Here is a 17,532-nt window from a genome sequence, read left to right as displayed (position 1 = left end):
AAAAGATGAGTTTGCAAAATTTTCAACGAAATAAATTAAGTTTGAACAAAATAGTGATATTTTCCACAAAGCAGTTGAATTTTTACGAATGAAAAAATGAATTTTTGCCCAAAAAGTTAAATATTCAACCCGAAAAGTTGAATTTTCATTTGTTATACAAATTGTTAAACAAAAAAGATTAGAATTCAATTAAAACTAATTTCTTTTATAACCCAATGATTAAATTTTTTTATAGTGGAATTTTCGACGAAACAAATGTTTTTTTAACAAAATACTTAAATGTGTTAAAAAAGAAGTAGATTTTCAATTAAATAGTTGAATTTTCACAAACAACGAAATTAATTTTTAACCAAATAGTAGAATTTTTAACCTAAAAAGATAGGTTTCTATTCTAATAGTAAAATTTTCAAACAAAAAAGGAATAAACTTCAATTAATATAAATTGCTTGTTTGAAAAAATAATTTTATGTTATGGAAAATAGTTAAATTTTCCAACAAAAATTAACTTCTTAACGAAATACTTGAATTTTTAAGAAAATAAGTAAATTTTGATAAAAAATACGATATCTTAACAAAATAGTTCAATTTTAAATTAAATAATTTAATTTTTTTAAAAATAATTTAATTTTTGAACAAATTGTTGGATTTTTTACCATAAAAGATGAATTTACAACCCAAAAGGACAAAGTTTCAACAAGACAGATATGTTTTCGATCAAACAGATGACTTTTTAACAAAAAAGTTCAACTTTCAACCCAATAATTGAATTTTTAACAAAACGGATTAAGTTTTTGCCAAATGTTTAAATTTTAACTTTCAAATTTGAATTTTCAACCCGAAAAGTTGATTTAAAAAAGAAAAAAGAATTCTTAAAGAAAAATGAAATAGTTGATATATTAATGAAAAAGAACGATTTTTTAACAAAATTGTTACATTATTAGCCAAAGAGCTTAATTTTGAACAAAAATTAATAGTTGATATTTTCAGCTTAAAAGATTAAATTTCTACCAAAGGACATGAATTTTAAAACTAAAAAGACTAGTTTTCAAACAAGAAAATACATTTTTTTCTAAGGAAAGAGGAATTTTTAACTAAAAAAAAAAAATGAATTTTCAACAACAAATGGAAAAACTACATTTTCAGTAAAAAAAATGTAAAAAAAGAAAGAATTCTAAAACATCTGATTTCAACCAAAAAAGATTAATTCTTTTTAATTCTTAAAAATAAATTATTCTCTACAAAAACAGATATCTAAACCAAAAAGACAAATTTTCACAAACAGATAACTTTTCAACAAAGAATGATTTCAACTGAATTTTTAAAACCAAATTGATTTCCTAATAAAATAGTTAAATTTTTAACCAAATCGATGATTTTTTATTCAAATAGTAATACTAAGCAATTGAAATAAGAAAAATGAACCTTAATATTATTATTAATTTTATTAAATTAATCATTAGTAACGTATCATTATTATTACTATTATATCGTAAATTAAATGTTTTAAATTCCAATTGTGGTATTAATTAGACTTTAAAAAAAGAAAGATGCAAGGGGAGGAAATTTCAGAATGCGATAACTTTAAAAATGAATGCTTCAAATTCAATAAGAATTGTTTATCATTTATTTATATTTATATATGATTAAAAAAGAATTGCAACACAAACAGAATGTATTTATAAAATTTAAGAATAATTACAATTGAGAGGAGAATAAAATAGAAATAGCAGGAGAAGAAATTCCTTCATTTTTATAATAAATCGTTATTTATTTATAACTTCTTTAAGCAAGTTAAAAATGTCGAATGCGTCAACCAGATTACGTATTTTATCAAAAATAGTTTTCACGTCACAATTATCTTACACTTCTAACTAGGCTTTTATATCACCTTTCATGTCATAAAATCACTTATCAAGTTTGTCGGATTTCAATTGAATTAATTTCTGTTATAGGTGTCGTTCAATTATTTCTTTATTTTCATTGTCCGGTGGATTAAAAAAGAAATGCCGGCATTAAATAACCTATATCTATAGATCATTAAAGAATATTATGAGCTCTAATGTGGCATAAAAATGGATTTAATTTCTGTGATTTAAGAAAAATACTATTTCTGGAATTTAAAATCATAAAATTGAAGTTAAATTAGAATTGTAACTTCTGGGATAAAAAAAGAAGCTTAAATTGAGAAATAAAATTAGAGTCTTTTTCTTACAATACACCAAACCTCGATTTGGTAACTGCCTAAACCGTTTCTAACCGGAATGCATAATATTGCGCAATATACTCGACTGAGTACTCGCGCACTGCGGACCTTCCGAGGTGAGAGTCGCAGTTGTCTCTCGCCCTGCCACTTAGGAAACTGCGTCGCCCCACAATTCTAGGAAAGTACAAAACCAGGGGTTACAAAATCGGGGTTTTAATGTCAAACAATTTCATATTTAAATTAATTTACATAAAATTTAATTATTACAACCAAAAAATGACTTTCTTACCTACAAAGATTAATTTTCCACCAAATAGTCGAATTAAAAAAAAATATTAAAATTCATCTGACAAAAATTGCATTTTCAATCCAATGATTGCATTTTTTGGAAGAAAGTTTAATTTTCAACTGATGGTTAAATTTTCAAGCCATAAATACGATTTTCTTAAAAGACAGCAGAATTTTTTACTGAAAGTTTGAATTTTTGATAAAAAGATGAATGTCTGCACGAAAAATATAATAGTTGATATTTTGAGCCAGAATTTTTTTTTCCAATATAATAGTTAAATTTTCAAAAAAAAAATTAATAGTTGATGATTCAACCCAAAAACAAATGTCTACCAATAGAAATGAATTTTGAAATCAAAAAGACGAATTTTCAGCCAAGAAGCATAATTTTCTACCAAAAAATGATTTTTCAACCAAAGTCCTTAATGTTTGAAATAAATAATCGAATTTTCAAGTAAAAAAGATCAATTAACTATAAAAAACAGAAAATTTAAATTTTTAATACAAATTTAATTTTACACGGAAAAAACTGGATGCATTCACAACAAAAAAGTTAATATTTCAAAGACAGATATTAATTTTCAACTTATATGATGAATTTTTCAACCGAAAAAATCAATTTTATCCAAACAGTTGATTTTCTCGCCAAGAAAGAAAAAAATTGCACCCGAATTATTGAATTTTCAAACCAAAAGACAAGTTTTTTGTAAAATAAGTGAAATTTTAATAAGAATTTTAATTTTCCAACCAATAGTTGCATTTTTAACCAAAAAAAGAAAAAAATTTAAAAGGCAATAAGGTTATTTTTAACAATGGCACGAATTTTTAACTAGAAAATATCCATTTTAACCGAAAAGGTAAAATCTACATTCTGAGCTCAAAAAATTAATGTGTAAAAAAACGAGTTTTCAAAGAAAATAGTTAAATTTTCAATCAAAAAGATTAATTTTCTACAAAACAAATATTTTTCTACAAAATAAATTAATATCTAATTAATAGTAGAATTTTTAAAAGCAATGTTAATTTACCACCTCATAATTGTATTTTTAACCAAACAAGAAAAAATTTTAAGCCAATGAGATTATAAAAAAAAACGAGTTTTGGCTACAAAATAAAAAACATTCTAAGTTAAAAAAATAATGTACACAAAACAAACGAATTTTAAAAAAATAGTTATATTTTCAATAAAAAAGATTAATTTTGTGCCCAAAAAAAATATAAAATAAAAATTTTTAGCATAAAAATAAGTTTTTAACAATCAAAAACAACATTTTTTTTAATTGTCTAATTTCTATCTAACCAAAAACATTAATTTTTAAGAAAGGACAGATTTTCTGTAAAAAAGTTTAGTTTTTCGATAAAAATGTTAATTTTTCAGTAAAAATAATAATTTCCCACAGATAAGTTGCATTTTTAAACGAAAAAGATGGAAGTTTAAGCGAAGAATATGATTTATCTGAAAAAGAAGTGTTTTCAACAAAAACGTAAAAATATTATCTACCGAAAATTAAAAATTACATTCTTAGTTAGAAAGTTAATTTTATTCCAAACAATTTTCAAAACAATATAGTTAAATTTTAAAGCATGAGTACCTATTTTCTTCCAAAAAGAGGATTTCTCAACAAAGTACATCAATTTTTTTTAAATAATTGATTTCTCAACTGAAAAGGTAGAATTTCTCCCAAACATGAAAAATTTAAATTTGTAGAAAAAAAAAATTAGTTTTCATCGGAAATGAAATAACCAATTTTCAACGAAAATTATGAATTTTTCTACCGAAATTTCCACCGAAACAAGTGAACTTTCAAAAAAACAGTAAAGTTTTCAATCAAAGAGATCAATCTCCAATAAAAAAAATTGCTTGAAAAAAGTTTAGCTTTAATCCAAGTAGTTGAATTTTCAATCAAAAAAGTTCAATTCAAAACAATAGTTCAACTTGCAACTAAAGGGATTGATTTTCATATAAATGAATCTTCATAAAAAAATAATTTATCAAGAAATCGGTTTAATCTTGAACTAAGAAATTCGATTTTTAAACAAAAAATATCAATTCTAAAAAAAGAATCCAATAGAAAATATTTCAACAAAGAATATTAATTTTTAATTAAACTGTTTCATTTTTATCCAAATAAGATGAATGTTATAAATAAACAAGTGAATTTTAACAACAAAACCACAAATTAAAAAAAGTTAAATTTTCAAACAACAAGTATTTTCCAAAAACAGTGAAATTTTAAATAAAAAGATGATTTTTCATTCAAGCTGTTAAATTTTCAACCAAATAATAAAATTTGCAACATAAAATATAATCTTCAATAGAAGAGAAGTGCAAAAAAATATAAATAGATGTACAAAACAAATTTCAAATTAAAATTAAAATATTAAAAATAAAATAAAATTAAAATATAAATTTTGCAAGATTTTGTTCAAAATCCCTCATTTCCTCTAACGAGTAAAATGTCCTGACTTTTCCCTAATTTTCAGGTTTCGCCTGGGCTACGGCTACCCTGATATGGTATAAAAAATATAGTTGTTTTTTTCTTTAATAAAAAAAATCAATAAAATGTTGCTGTCAAATTTTGCTTGAAAACTAAAATTCTTTTTATACCTGAGCTATTTTTCTACTTGTAAGCGACACAGCTGTTTGATATGCAGTCGGCGCACGGCTTGACTGACGCATGAAGTTGCGAATAAAAATTTTATGAAATTCTATTACTCAGTTTTCGTCGACGTGTTACCGAAAAGCTGCAAAAAGCCTTTTACGAATGAGCCACGAGGGAGTCGAAAATACGCAGAGAAAATAGCAATGCTTAAAATTTTATCTCTACTATTATTGCACCTATATATTTAAAATTTCATAAACCTCAATTATTACGTAGATACTTATTTTAAACATTTTGTAATTATACTTAATTTTTTCTTTATTTTTAATAAAAAATTACGTTTTTAAAAATAATTAATCATTCTTTTACAAAATTGTGAGTGATTGTTAATAGTTATGAAAAGGCAAAGCGAGAATTATAATTTAAAAGAATTTAAAAATGCATCTTTTCATTCATTATTATTATATATTTAAATATTAAATTTAATTTAAAGATTATTTAAAATTAAAATTATTGGAATAAAATGTCTTTATTTCGCATCGAATATAATATTCTTCTCAGAAATTTATTTGCCTTGTATTTCTATTTTTGTCATTTGCTTTCCCCTCATGATTATTTTTTAGTTACAACATTTCTTTCTTTGTGGAAAAATAAACAATTTTATTTAAAATTGATTTTTTTTCATTGAAAATCTTCCATTTTTTAAATTTGTCTTTTTGGTTTCAAAATGTATCTATTTTGTTTGAAAATTCATCGTTTTTGTTTGATTTCTACACTTTTTTATTTAAAATTACAATTATTTTGCTTAAAATATCTATTAAATTATTTATTCATAATACTTTATATTTTTCTATATCTTTCTAAATTTCATATTCAAGTTTACTATTATTCATCTCTTTGACTGAAAAATCTTTTTATTTTTGGAAGATTAAACTATTTTGTTAAAAACTATTTTTTGATTAAAAACTAATTTAAAATTAAAAATCAACTGCTTGCCTCAAAGTTAAATACCTTTTCTAAAAATTTATTTTTTTAGATAAAAGTTTATCTTTCGTTGAAAATCAAGATTATTTCATTGAAAACTCCTCCTTCTGGTTGAAAACTGGTCTATTTTCGTTAAAAATACAGCTCATCGATTTCAAATAATTTTGTTTGTTTGTTAAAAGCTTATTTTTAAAATTAATTTTCTAAGCGGAAAATTTAGGTTTTCCATTTTTGGTTGAAAAATTATACTATTTTTTTGAAAATTCGCGTTTTAAATAAAAATTAATATTGGCGGGATAAGAATGCAACTGTTTCTTTAAAAAATCGTATTTTTGTTTAAAATTTGTTCCTTTTTCTTAAAATTGAAAAGTCTTTGTTGAAAATTTATTGTTTTCGTTATTGTTTTGATATATTTCTTTGAACATTCGTCCTTTTTTATATTAACCTAATTTGTTTGGTTAACATTTCTTTTTAAAATTGAAAATATGTCTTTTTGGTTGAAAATGAACTTTTTAATTGAAAAATCATATTTCCGGTTTAAAAAATTAACTATTTTTTTTTGCAGAAAATTCGTTTTTTGGTTTAAAATTTCAACAGTCTGTAGGAACTTTTTTATTTTGTTTTTTGAATGAGGAATTAAAATTTTTGTATTTTTTAATATTTTGTTGAAAATTGAACTATCTGGTTAAAATGTCATATTTTTTGTTCTAAATTTGTTCTTTTGGACTGAAAATCCATCTTTAGGGCAGAGAAGTCACAATTCTTAGATGAAATAACAAAGAAGTCAATTTTTTAATTTTAATATGTTTTATTTTATTTATAAAACCCAGGTGGTAAAATTATATACATTTAACGTATGCTATTTTAAAATAATATTTTCATTATTATTTTGTAAATATGAAATATTTAAATTGTCAAATTAATAGTTGAATTTTCAGCAACAAAAAATAAATTTTTAACAAAATATTTGAATGCATGAAAAACTAAGTGAATGTTTAACCAAATAGAGAATAATATAGAAGAATAAAAATAGAGAATGGAACTTTTGTTCAATAGATCAATTCAAAAAAATTACTTTCTAACAAAATAGTTGGATTTTCCATAAAATAAGTAAAATTTTTAACCAAATAGTTGAATTTTTACTAACAACGAAATTAATTTTTAACCAAATAGTACAATTTTAACCTAAAAAGGTAAGTTTCTAATCTGATGGTCAAATTTTCAAAAGAAAAGAATAAACTTCAATTAAAATTTATTGATTTTTTGAATAAACAATTTTATTTTATGGCAAATATTTCAATTTTCGGGGAAAATAAATGACTTCTTAATAAAATATTTAAATTTTCAACTAAATAGTTGACATTTTTAACAAGTTGTTGAATTTTCAAACTTTATAGATAAATATTCAACAAAATTCTTAATTAGGTGGTCCAATATTCAAACAAAAAAGAGATTAAACCTCAATTAAAAATATTTGCTTTTTTAAACAAATAATTGCATTTTAAAAAAAAAGAGTTAAATTTTTTAGCAGAAATATAACTTTTTAATAAAATACTAGAATTTTTTACGAAACAAGTAAATTTTAAACTAAAAGTTGGATTTTAGAAAAAAAAAATTTCTTAAAAAAAGTTCAAAGTTGATGTTTCAAAAACATAACAAAAAACGAATAAAGTAAGAATAGTTGATATTTGTACCGAAAAAGACAAAGTTTTTACTAAAGCAGATACATTTTACAGCAACAACATTTTTGACTGAAAAGGATGAATTTTTAAGAAAATATTTAAATTTTCAACAAAATAATTTAATTTTTAAGAAAATAGTTGAATTTCTAAACAAATTGTTGAATTTACTACAGAAGATGAGTTTTCAATATGAAAGGACATAGTTTAGACAAGACTGTTGACTTTTCGACCAAAACAATGACTTTTTAACAAAAAAGTTCAAACTTCAATTTTATAAAATTTTTATTAGGAAATCTTTTATGAAAGGAATGAGGCTATTTGAGATTGTAATTGAAAAATTAATTATTTATTTATTTCAGCCAAGAAATATGAGTTCAAATAGTTCAATTATCAACCTACAAAAATGGAATGAATTTTTTATCTCATGGTAAAATTTTCAAACTAAAAATACTTTGCTTTTTTTAACCAAATAATTAAATTTTTTAGGAAAAAATAGAATTTTCGACTACTAAAAAGGCGTCTTATCAGAATACTTGAATTTTCAACAAAACATTTTAATTTTCAACTTATATTGCAACAAAGAAATAATTTTTTAAACAAATACAATTTTCAACCTACAAAAATTAATTTTTAATCCGATTGTCAAATTTTCAAACAAAAAAGATGAAATTTCAATGAAAAATAATGACTTTTTAACTACATACTTGAATTTTCAGAAAATAGTTGCATTTTTTATAAAATATCTGAGTTTTTGAACAAAAATGTGTTCTTAAAAAATATTTGAATTTTCAACAAAGGAGTTAAATTTTCAACCTATAAATATCAATTTTTGAGATAAAAATGACTTTTTAACATAACAGTTACATTTTTAATTAAACAATTAAATTTTCAATAGAATAGTTTAATTTTTAGCGAGAAAAAATAACTTTGTAACAAAATAAATAAAATAAAATAAAATAGTGATATTAATACCAAATAGTTTAATTTTTACGAAAGAAAAAATTATTTATTTATTTCAGCCAAGATATATGACTTTTCTATTATAAAATATGAAGTTTCAACATAATAATGAAATTTTCGAGAAAAATGACTTTGTAACACAATAGTTATATTTTAAATAGAATAATTAAATTTTAAACAAAATGGTTCAATTTTCAGCTACGACAAAATAAACTTTTACCCAAATAGTTTAATTTTCAACCTACAAGAATGGAATGAATTTTTTATCTCATGGTCAAATTTTCAAACTAAAAATAATTTGCTTTTTAACCAAATAATTCTATTTTTTAGGAAACAGTAGAATTTTAGACCAACAAAAAGACGTCTTTCAAAAATATTTGAATTTTCAACAAAATAGTTTAATTTGCAGCCTATAAAGCAACAAAGAAATAATTTTTTAAACAAACAGTAGAATTTTCAACCTACAAAAATGAATTTTTAATCCGGTGGTCAAATTTTCAAACAAAAAAGATTGAACTTTAATTAAAAATAATTGCGTTTTTAATTACATACTTGAATTTTTAGAAAATAGTTGAATTTTTTAGAAAATAGTTGGATTTTTTAGAAAATAGCTGACTTTTTGAACAAAAAATGTCTTCTTAACAAAATACTTGAATTTTCAACAAAAGAGTTTAATTTTCAACCCATAAATATAAATTTTTGAGAGAAAATGACTTTTTAACATAACAGTAACATTCTTAATGAAACAATTTAATTTTCAGCGAGAAAAAATAACTTTGTAACAAAATAAATAAAATAAAATAGTCATATTAATACCAAATATTTGAATTTTTACGAAAGAAAAAATTAATTTTTAACCAAAAAGTTAAATGTTTAATCTAAAAAGTTGAATTTAAAATTTGTGATTCAAATTTTAAAACAAAAAATATTATAATTCAATTAAAGCTAATTGATAATTGAAAATGTTTTTCAGCAATCCTGCTATATCATAAGAGATTATGATTAAATTATTTCCGAAATAAATGTTATAATAAACATTTTAAATACATAAAGATAAAACCAAAATTATATTTTATTCCTAAGGGCTGTTTTTAATTATTATTTTCATTATTATTTTTAAAATGTAAAATTTTAATATTATTATTTGTAATTCCAGGTTTTGGGATTTTAGTATTTTGGTATCATCACCAAAGAGGGGAAATAAGGGACACAAAGGAAACAGTACCGATATTTCACAAGGCTCTATATCTACCGCCAGATAAGGACTTAGAAACTCAAAGTTTGAATATAATCCGAAAAGCCACTCAGGACCTCAGTAATTGATACTTAAGTAACTTTGATATACCCACTACCCTTCCTCACTATATTATCCTACAGCATTCTAAATATAATTAAAATTAATAAATAATCAAATTAAATTTTTCAATTAAATTTGTTAATTTGAATACAATTTATTCTTCAAACCAATGCAAAATGGGAAAAAAATGACTTTTTTGGTTTAAAATAACATGCAGCCCAAAAATATTGACTAATTTGGATTTAAAAAATTGAAAAAAAAACTGATAAGCTTTCTAAGAGAGTTGATAAGCCTCATTTTTAAATTAGTCTCTTAATTTTTTTATAAATAAATTTAAAAAAAAAAATTTACTAAAAATAAATTTTACTAAAAAATGTCCATTTTTTCTTCTTGACGTTCCCGGTGATTATCAATAACATTAGTTAAAGATATTCCAATATTTTATAACAAACAGAACCATTCTTTATAAACAAATTATTTGTTGAAACAATGTTTTTTACGATTTTCTATAATTTTACGATTTTTAAGGTTCTATTACAAGAATTTTGAATTTAGAAAAATATAATGATAAAGAAATTTCTTCTTGAGGTAAGTTTTTTTTAATTAGGAACTTTATGTTAATTTTAGAAAACTTCAGAATTCGTTGATTAATCTGATAATTTTTTTAAACAAAGATAACAGGTTTTACAGGACTTTTATATATAATTTTGATATAATAAAAAATAATTTTAATGAAAAATGGAATAGTAACATTTTTAATTTTAATAAAATGGTTCAATTTTCAAATTGCAAGGACGCATTTTTAACAAAGTTGATGAATTATGAATCTGAAAATATAAGTAAAAAGATTTATTTATAACCAAATAGTTACATTTTTCAGTTAAGAATTTCAATTCTGATCAAAAAGTTAAATAGTAGATATTTCAACCAATAATTATTTTAAATGTTGAATCCAAAATAGTTGTAGTAAAGAAAACAAAAATTAATGTTCAACAAAACAGCTAAGCAAAAACTAAGCAAAAAAGTTTTCAACCAAAGAGTTGAATTTTCAAGCTGAAAATATCAATTTTCTACAGAAGAATTAAATTATCATCTCGAAAATCTGAATGTTCATTAAAAATGTTGATTTTTAAAGAAAACGTTGAATTTTCTAACAAATTTATTAAAATGTTGATATAATGGTTAAATTTTTAACCAAGAATAATAAATATGACTCAAAAATGGCCATTTTTTCTTTTTGACGTTCCGGGTGATGGCCAATAACATGAAAATTGTTCAAATCGGCTAAGTTCTATATATTAACATTAGTTAAAGATATTCAAAATATTATATAATAAACACCAATTTTTTTTATAAAAAAAGTATTTGTTGAAAGAATGTCTTTCAAAATTTTAGATAATTTTACGATTTTTAAAGTTACATTGCAAGGCATTTTGATCAAAAAAATATAACGATGAAGAAATTTCTTCTTCAGATTATTATTGTTAATATTAAAAGATAATTTAAAAAACAAATGCATTAATCAGGTATTTTTCATAACTGGTTGATAATTTTTAGACTTTTTTAAAACAAATTTAATTAAAGAATACTTAGATAAGGCATTTGTCACAATAACTTTTTTAAACAATTTTAATAAACAAAATCATTAGTATCCGTCGACAGAAAAATTCTTTTTTTCTATCTCAGTTTTTTAAATTGGGAACTTCATGATAATTTTAGCAAAATTTATAATCAGCTGATAAATTTTTAATAATTTTTTTTTAATTTAACAGGCAAGAGTATTATGCTGAAGCTGCAGCCTTATTAAAAGAATAAAAGTAATTGGAAACTTAAGCTCAAAGAACTGAAATTGCAAAAAAAAATATTTTTCATCAACAAGTTCCAAAATTGTACATGTCCCCATTTAATTTTTTTAAAGCATTATCTAATTTATTAAGTAAGTATCAATTTTAATGAGATTATCATTAAGTTTGCAATTAAAAAGTTTGACATAAAAATATTAACTAAAAAAGATGTCATCGGAAAAAAGGAATTTTTCTACCAAAAAATCCCGGATAATGCATTTGTTTTAAAAATCATAAGATTATTTACAAAATTATAAATTTTTTTAAAATTATAATGTTCCTAATTTTTAAAAATTATATCGAAAAAAGTGAAATTTTCAGTCGAAAATGGTTGATTAATGCATTTTTTTATTAAATTTGCTTATGATATTAACATTGATAATTCAAGGAAAAGTTTTCTTATTATTATATAGTTTTTATACAAGTTTATTGCAACATAACTCTAAAAAAACATAAAATTAAGAAAAATTGTAAAAAGCATTCTTTAAAAAAAAATCTATTTATAAGAATGTTTTTTTGTTTATTATATAATATTGCAACATCTTTAGCTGATATTAAACTACGAAATTTTGGTGATTTTAACAATTTTCCTGTTATTGACGAGCAACGGGAACGCAAAATAGAAAAAGGCCCTTTTTTCGTGTGTACAATAGTCCTTAATTAATTAATTAATTAATTAGGTAATCCTTATTTAAGAGCACAAATAATAAAAAAAGAATTTATTTCAATGTTGAAGCATGTATATTTTTTCAAAGAATTTTATAATATTTTAAATACATTAGAAAAAATCTATTCACAGCAATATAAGGATTTTAAAGGATTTCAAAGAATTGAAAAGATTTTTAAATAGTTAAATAAATTTACAAATCTTTTTCAGATACAGAAAGCTTTTTAATTGTTTTTTAGAATGAAAAAAACCATTTGGGTTTAAAGAATCACGTAGAATTTTTAAAAATTTGGAAGAATTTGATAGAATTTATAAGATTACAGGATATTTAAAAAAATTCCGAGAGCTTTTTAAGATATTTTAATGAATTTTGTGAGACTTTCGAGGATTTCAGTGACATTTTAAGATATTTTAAAAATTCTCAAGGAATCCCCTCAGATTTCATGTAGCTTCATGGAATTCAAGGGATTATATAATATTTGATTGAAATTCCAAATAATTTATTTACAAGAATGAAGGGATTCCGAAGAAATTAAAAAATTTTTAATTTAAAAGAAATTATAAGATCTTAGGATTATTTAAAATGTTCCAAGACATTTTCAAAAGCTTTTAAAAACTTTACGAAATTTCAAAATAATTCTGAGGATTTACAACATTTTAGGGAAATTTCAAGTTTTTTAATTATTTTTAAGAAATAAAAAAATCATCCTGTTTTGAAAAATGTCCTAACATTTTTGAAGATTTGAAAGGACTTTAGGGGATCTATAAGATCGCAGGATATTTTTAAAGATTAAGAGGGCTTTTTAAGATATTTCAACGGATTTTATAAGACAATAATTAAGAGATTTCGAAGAAATTCAAATTTTTGCAAATAAAATTTTTTTTAAGATCAAGGATTTCAAATGATTTCATAGGAACTACAAGGTTTAAGGATTTAAAAAACTTCAAGGGATTTTTTAAAAGATTTTAAGATACCTTTAAATACTTTAATGTATATCCAAAGATTTAAAGATTTTTAAAATATTTTAAAGAATTTTAAAGATTTTCGGATATTTTAATAGACTTTAGAAATTTTTAGAATTTTAAGAGACTTAGATATTCTAAGAATTTTAAAACATTGCAAGGAATTTTAGTAATATTAGTAATATTCCAAGGGATTTTAAGAAATTAAAAAGAATATTATCAGATTTTATTTAATAAGAATTAAGGAACTTTAGGGTATTTCGAAGTTTTTTAATAATCCAAAAATTTCCAAAGATTAAAAACATTTGTTTAGAATTTAAAACATTTTTTCATATTTTAAAAGATTGCAAGCAATTAAAAAAATTTCGAAAAATTTAAGATATTTCAATTTTTTTTAAGATTTAGGGAATTGTAAAAGATTTCAAGGAAATCTCAAGATCTTTAGGAAAATCCAAAATATTTCAAAAGATTACAAAAATTGGCCAGGATTTTAATAATTTGAAGGGATTTAAAAAAAATGTTAAGCGTTTTAAAAGGATTTCTGAAGATTTGAAATGACTTTTCAGGACCTTTATGACTTCATGGTATTTAAAAGGACTCTAAGGGAGTTTTAAAGGATTTTATCAGATTTTATAGAATTTCAGTAATTTTAAGGGCTTTTAAAGGTTTTCAATAAGCTATTCTAAATATGTCTTAGGATCTCAAAGAATTTTGTATAGAAGTTAAAATATTTCATAAAATTTCAAAAAATTTTCAGGAATAACATCAATTCTCTGATTACTTTATGTAAATTAAAGTTTGAAATAAAAAAGGGAAATATATTGAGAATTCGAATACCAAAAATGCAAACCTGCTGAAATTGGTAAGTCCTGCCTCAGATAGGCTTTTGAATCCAATTTTTGTAAATTTTATTTTACAACTTTGGGAAATCGAAACCGAATATAAAAACGAGGAATACTTTCTGGCAGTCAAATACTTGTTGTGACAGTCAACAGCTGCTGAAAGTAGTGAGCCCTATCTTAAAGATTCTTTTGAAACCTATTTTTGTAAATTTTATTTTACATTTTTGGGAAACCGAAACCGTAGAAAAAAAACATGACCGAAAGTTTTTCTGGCATTTTAACAGCTGCCGTGGCAATCAAAACCTGTTAAAAGTGGTGAGCCCTGCCTTAGAGAGTCTTTTGAAACCAATTTTTGTAAATTTTATTTTACAGCATTGTGAAACTGAAACCGAAGAAAAAAATGACCGAAAAACTTTCTGGCATTTTAACAGCTTGTCGTGGCAGTCAAAACCTGTGGAAAGTGGTGAGCCCTGCTTTAAAGAGTCTTTGGAAAGGAATTTTTGTAAATTTTATATTACAACATTGGGAAACCAAAACCTAAGAAAAAAATTATCTAAAAACTTTCTGGCATTTGAACAGCTTTAGTAGCAGTCAAAACCTGTTGAAAGTGGTGAGCCTTGTCTGAAAGAGGCTTTTGAAACCAATTTTTGTAAATTTTATTTCACAACCTTGGAAAACTGAAACCGACGAAAAAATCACAGAAAATTTTTCTGGTAGTCAAAACCTTCTCGGGGTATTCAAAACATGTAGAAAGTGGTGAGCCCTGTCTTAGAAAATAAAATATTATTTATTTTTCACACTTACTTGTACTCTGCTTTCCGTCAGGCCGATCCTCATAGCAATTTCTTCTCTAAGAAAAATGTCAGGATAGTGCGTTTTACTAAAACACCTTTCCAATTCGTTAAGCTGGGCAGGTGTAAATCGCGTTCGGTGTCGTTTTTGCTTTGCAGGTTTGTCATCTCCTTGTCCAATCGACGAAGCCCCACCTATTAATAACAATTATTACATTTGCTCGAAATGAAATTTGTTATTCTTCTAATAAATGTTACAAAAGGTTTATCAGAATCACTAAAAAATGCAACCAATAAAAAATATAATAAAATAACTATAAATAACAAAAAAAACTTACAAAAAAATGTTAAAGAGATTTTTTTTTGACTGTATTGATTACGGGTTGTCATGACAAACTGCTACAATAAGAGGTGAAATAAGAAGATTTTTCACGAAAATTAAATTTATTAAATTTTAAACCAAAGATGTGAATTTTTATTAAAAAGATTAATTTTCTAGTGAAAAAGACGAATTTTCATAAAAATAGATTAATTTTTAAGTAAAAATGCAATTGTTACATTTTCAGTTGAAGCAATAATTTTCAATAGAATTAAAATATAATTGTGATATAATTAAAAATAATTTTAAAAAAATGACTAAAAATTTTAACCAGAGATAAAATCTCAACTAAACAGTTACATTCTTAACCAAAAAATATTAATTTTATATAAAAAGATATGTATTTTTAAAACAAAAAGGAAGGGTTTCAACAAAAGAGTTAAAGTTTCAACAAGTAAAGACTTTTTAGTCAAAAAAGAAAAAGAGTTTCAAAGAAATTGCTAAATTTTTAGGTTGAAAACATCAATTTTCTAAAAAATCATTTAAGTTTGCTACCAAAAAAGATTATTTTTAAACAAAACAGCTGTATATTCAATAAAATGATTATATTTACAACAATATAGTTTAATCTTTGACTAAATAGTTTTATTTCAAGAAAAACGTACGTAATTTTTTTTTTTTTAATTTCATAATGTGAGTACGAATTTTTCACAAAATTATTGAATTATCAATCTGAAAATATGATTTTAAAAAATTCACTTATAATCAAATAGTTACATTTTTAATCTAAAATTTGTAGTTCTGTTTGAAAATTTGAATAATGGATATTTTCAAACAAGAATGATAACTTTTAACAAAATTGTTGAATAATCTACTAAAATAATTGAATTTTTTATAAAACGATTGATTTATAATTATGAATGATAACCTTTAAGCAAAATTGTTGAATTTAAAAAAAAGTTTAACCCTAATATAAAAAAAAGAAAGAAAAAAGGAAAAAGTTTTCATGCATATTGTTAATTTTCTACCAAAATAGAACAATTTACAACAAAATACATGAATTTTAAAGTCAGAAAAATAAATTTTCAATAAATTAGTTAAATTTTCAACCAAATAGATGAATTTTTAACTAAAATGATAAATATTTAATTACTTTTTTAAAAATAAAGTAGTTCAATTTTCAACCACGTACTTGAGTTTTCAACCAAAAAAGATAAATACTCAACTAAGTATGGAATAGTTGATATTTAAATAAAAAATTTTTAATTCTAAATAAAAAATCTTTGAATTGATTCAAAAAGACGAGTTTTTGGAAAAAGAGAAAAGAAAAAATTGCTACAAAACAATTGAATTTCAATCCGAAAATATAAATTTTCAACGAAAAGTTCATTTTTAACCAAACATTTGAATTTTCAAGCCAAGAACATAAATTGGAAACGAAAAATATATAATTTGATATTTGATCAAGAAAATATTTTAAATTTTAAATAAAAATAGTGGAATTCAAACAAAAACTAAAAAACGAATTTTCAATAAAATAGTTCAATTGTGTAAAAAACTACGAATTTTGCCGACGTTTCGTAAAAATTGCACGATTTGAACCCGAAATATCTCTTTTTATCAAAATGAATCATAGTGAAAGCATCAAATCTATTATAAAATGTTTAAATCTTTAACAAAAACAGATGGATTTTGAACCAAAAAGAATAGTTTTTATCAAATCAGTTGAATTTTGAAACAAAGAGTAGAACTTTTTATCCAAATAATTAATTTTTTGACAAAACGGTTGAACTTTAAACTAAAAAAAAGTTGGATTATCTTATGAAATTTTGATCATTTATAGACTAGAGAACAATATTTAAAAAATCAATCAAATAAAATACAAAATAATAAATAAAAAAATGAACAATAAATATTAAAGTAGTTATTAAAGTAGTTAAATTTATTAAAGTAGTTTTTTTCATATTCAGATGCCTATCTGTACTAGGCATCATCATAATTGTATTACACAATTTTAATCAATTTTTTTCGAACTAAAGTTCCAAATTTGTGACTATTGACATATTTCGATTGATGAATAGGCAGGAAA

General features: G+C 22.5%; 1 protein-coding gene across 1 annotated transcript in view; it reads right to left on the bottom strand.

Moving 5' to 3' along the window:
• LOC117175028 (homeobox protein orthopedia-like) overlaps nucleotides 1-17,532 on the bottom strand; it is a 154,902-nt gene that overhangs the window by 116,695 nt on the left and 20,675 nt on the right. Inside the window, exon 3 of the mRNA XM_033364538.1 lies at nucleotides 15,138-15,319. Within this exon, the coding sequence (XP_033220429.1) occupies nucleotides 15,138-15,319 (182 nt within the window). The remainder of the gene's footprint in view (nucleotides 1-15,137; nucleotides 15,320-17,532) is intronic.

The sequence above is a fragment of the Belonocnema kinseyi genome, chromosome 6 (assembly GCF_010883055.1).
Source record: "Belonocnema kinseyi isolate 2016_QV_RU_SX_M_011 chromosome 6, B_treatae_v1, whole genome shotgun sequence".
Lineage (NCBI taxonomy): Eukaryota > Metazoa > Arthropoda > Insecta > Hymenoptera > Cynipidae > Belonocnema > Belonocnema kinseyi.
This window is presented reverse-complemented; position numbering and strand designations above follow the sequence as displayed.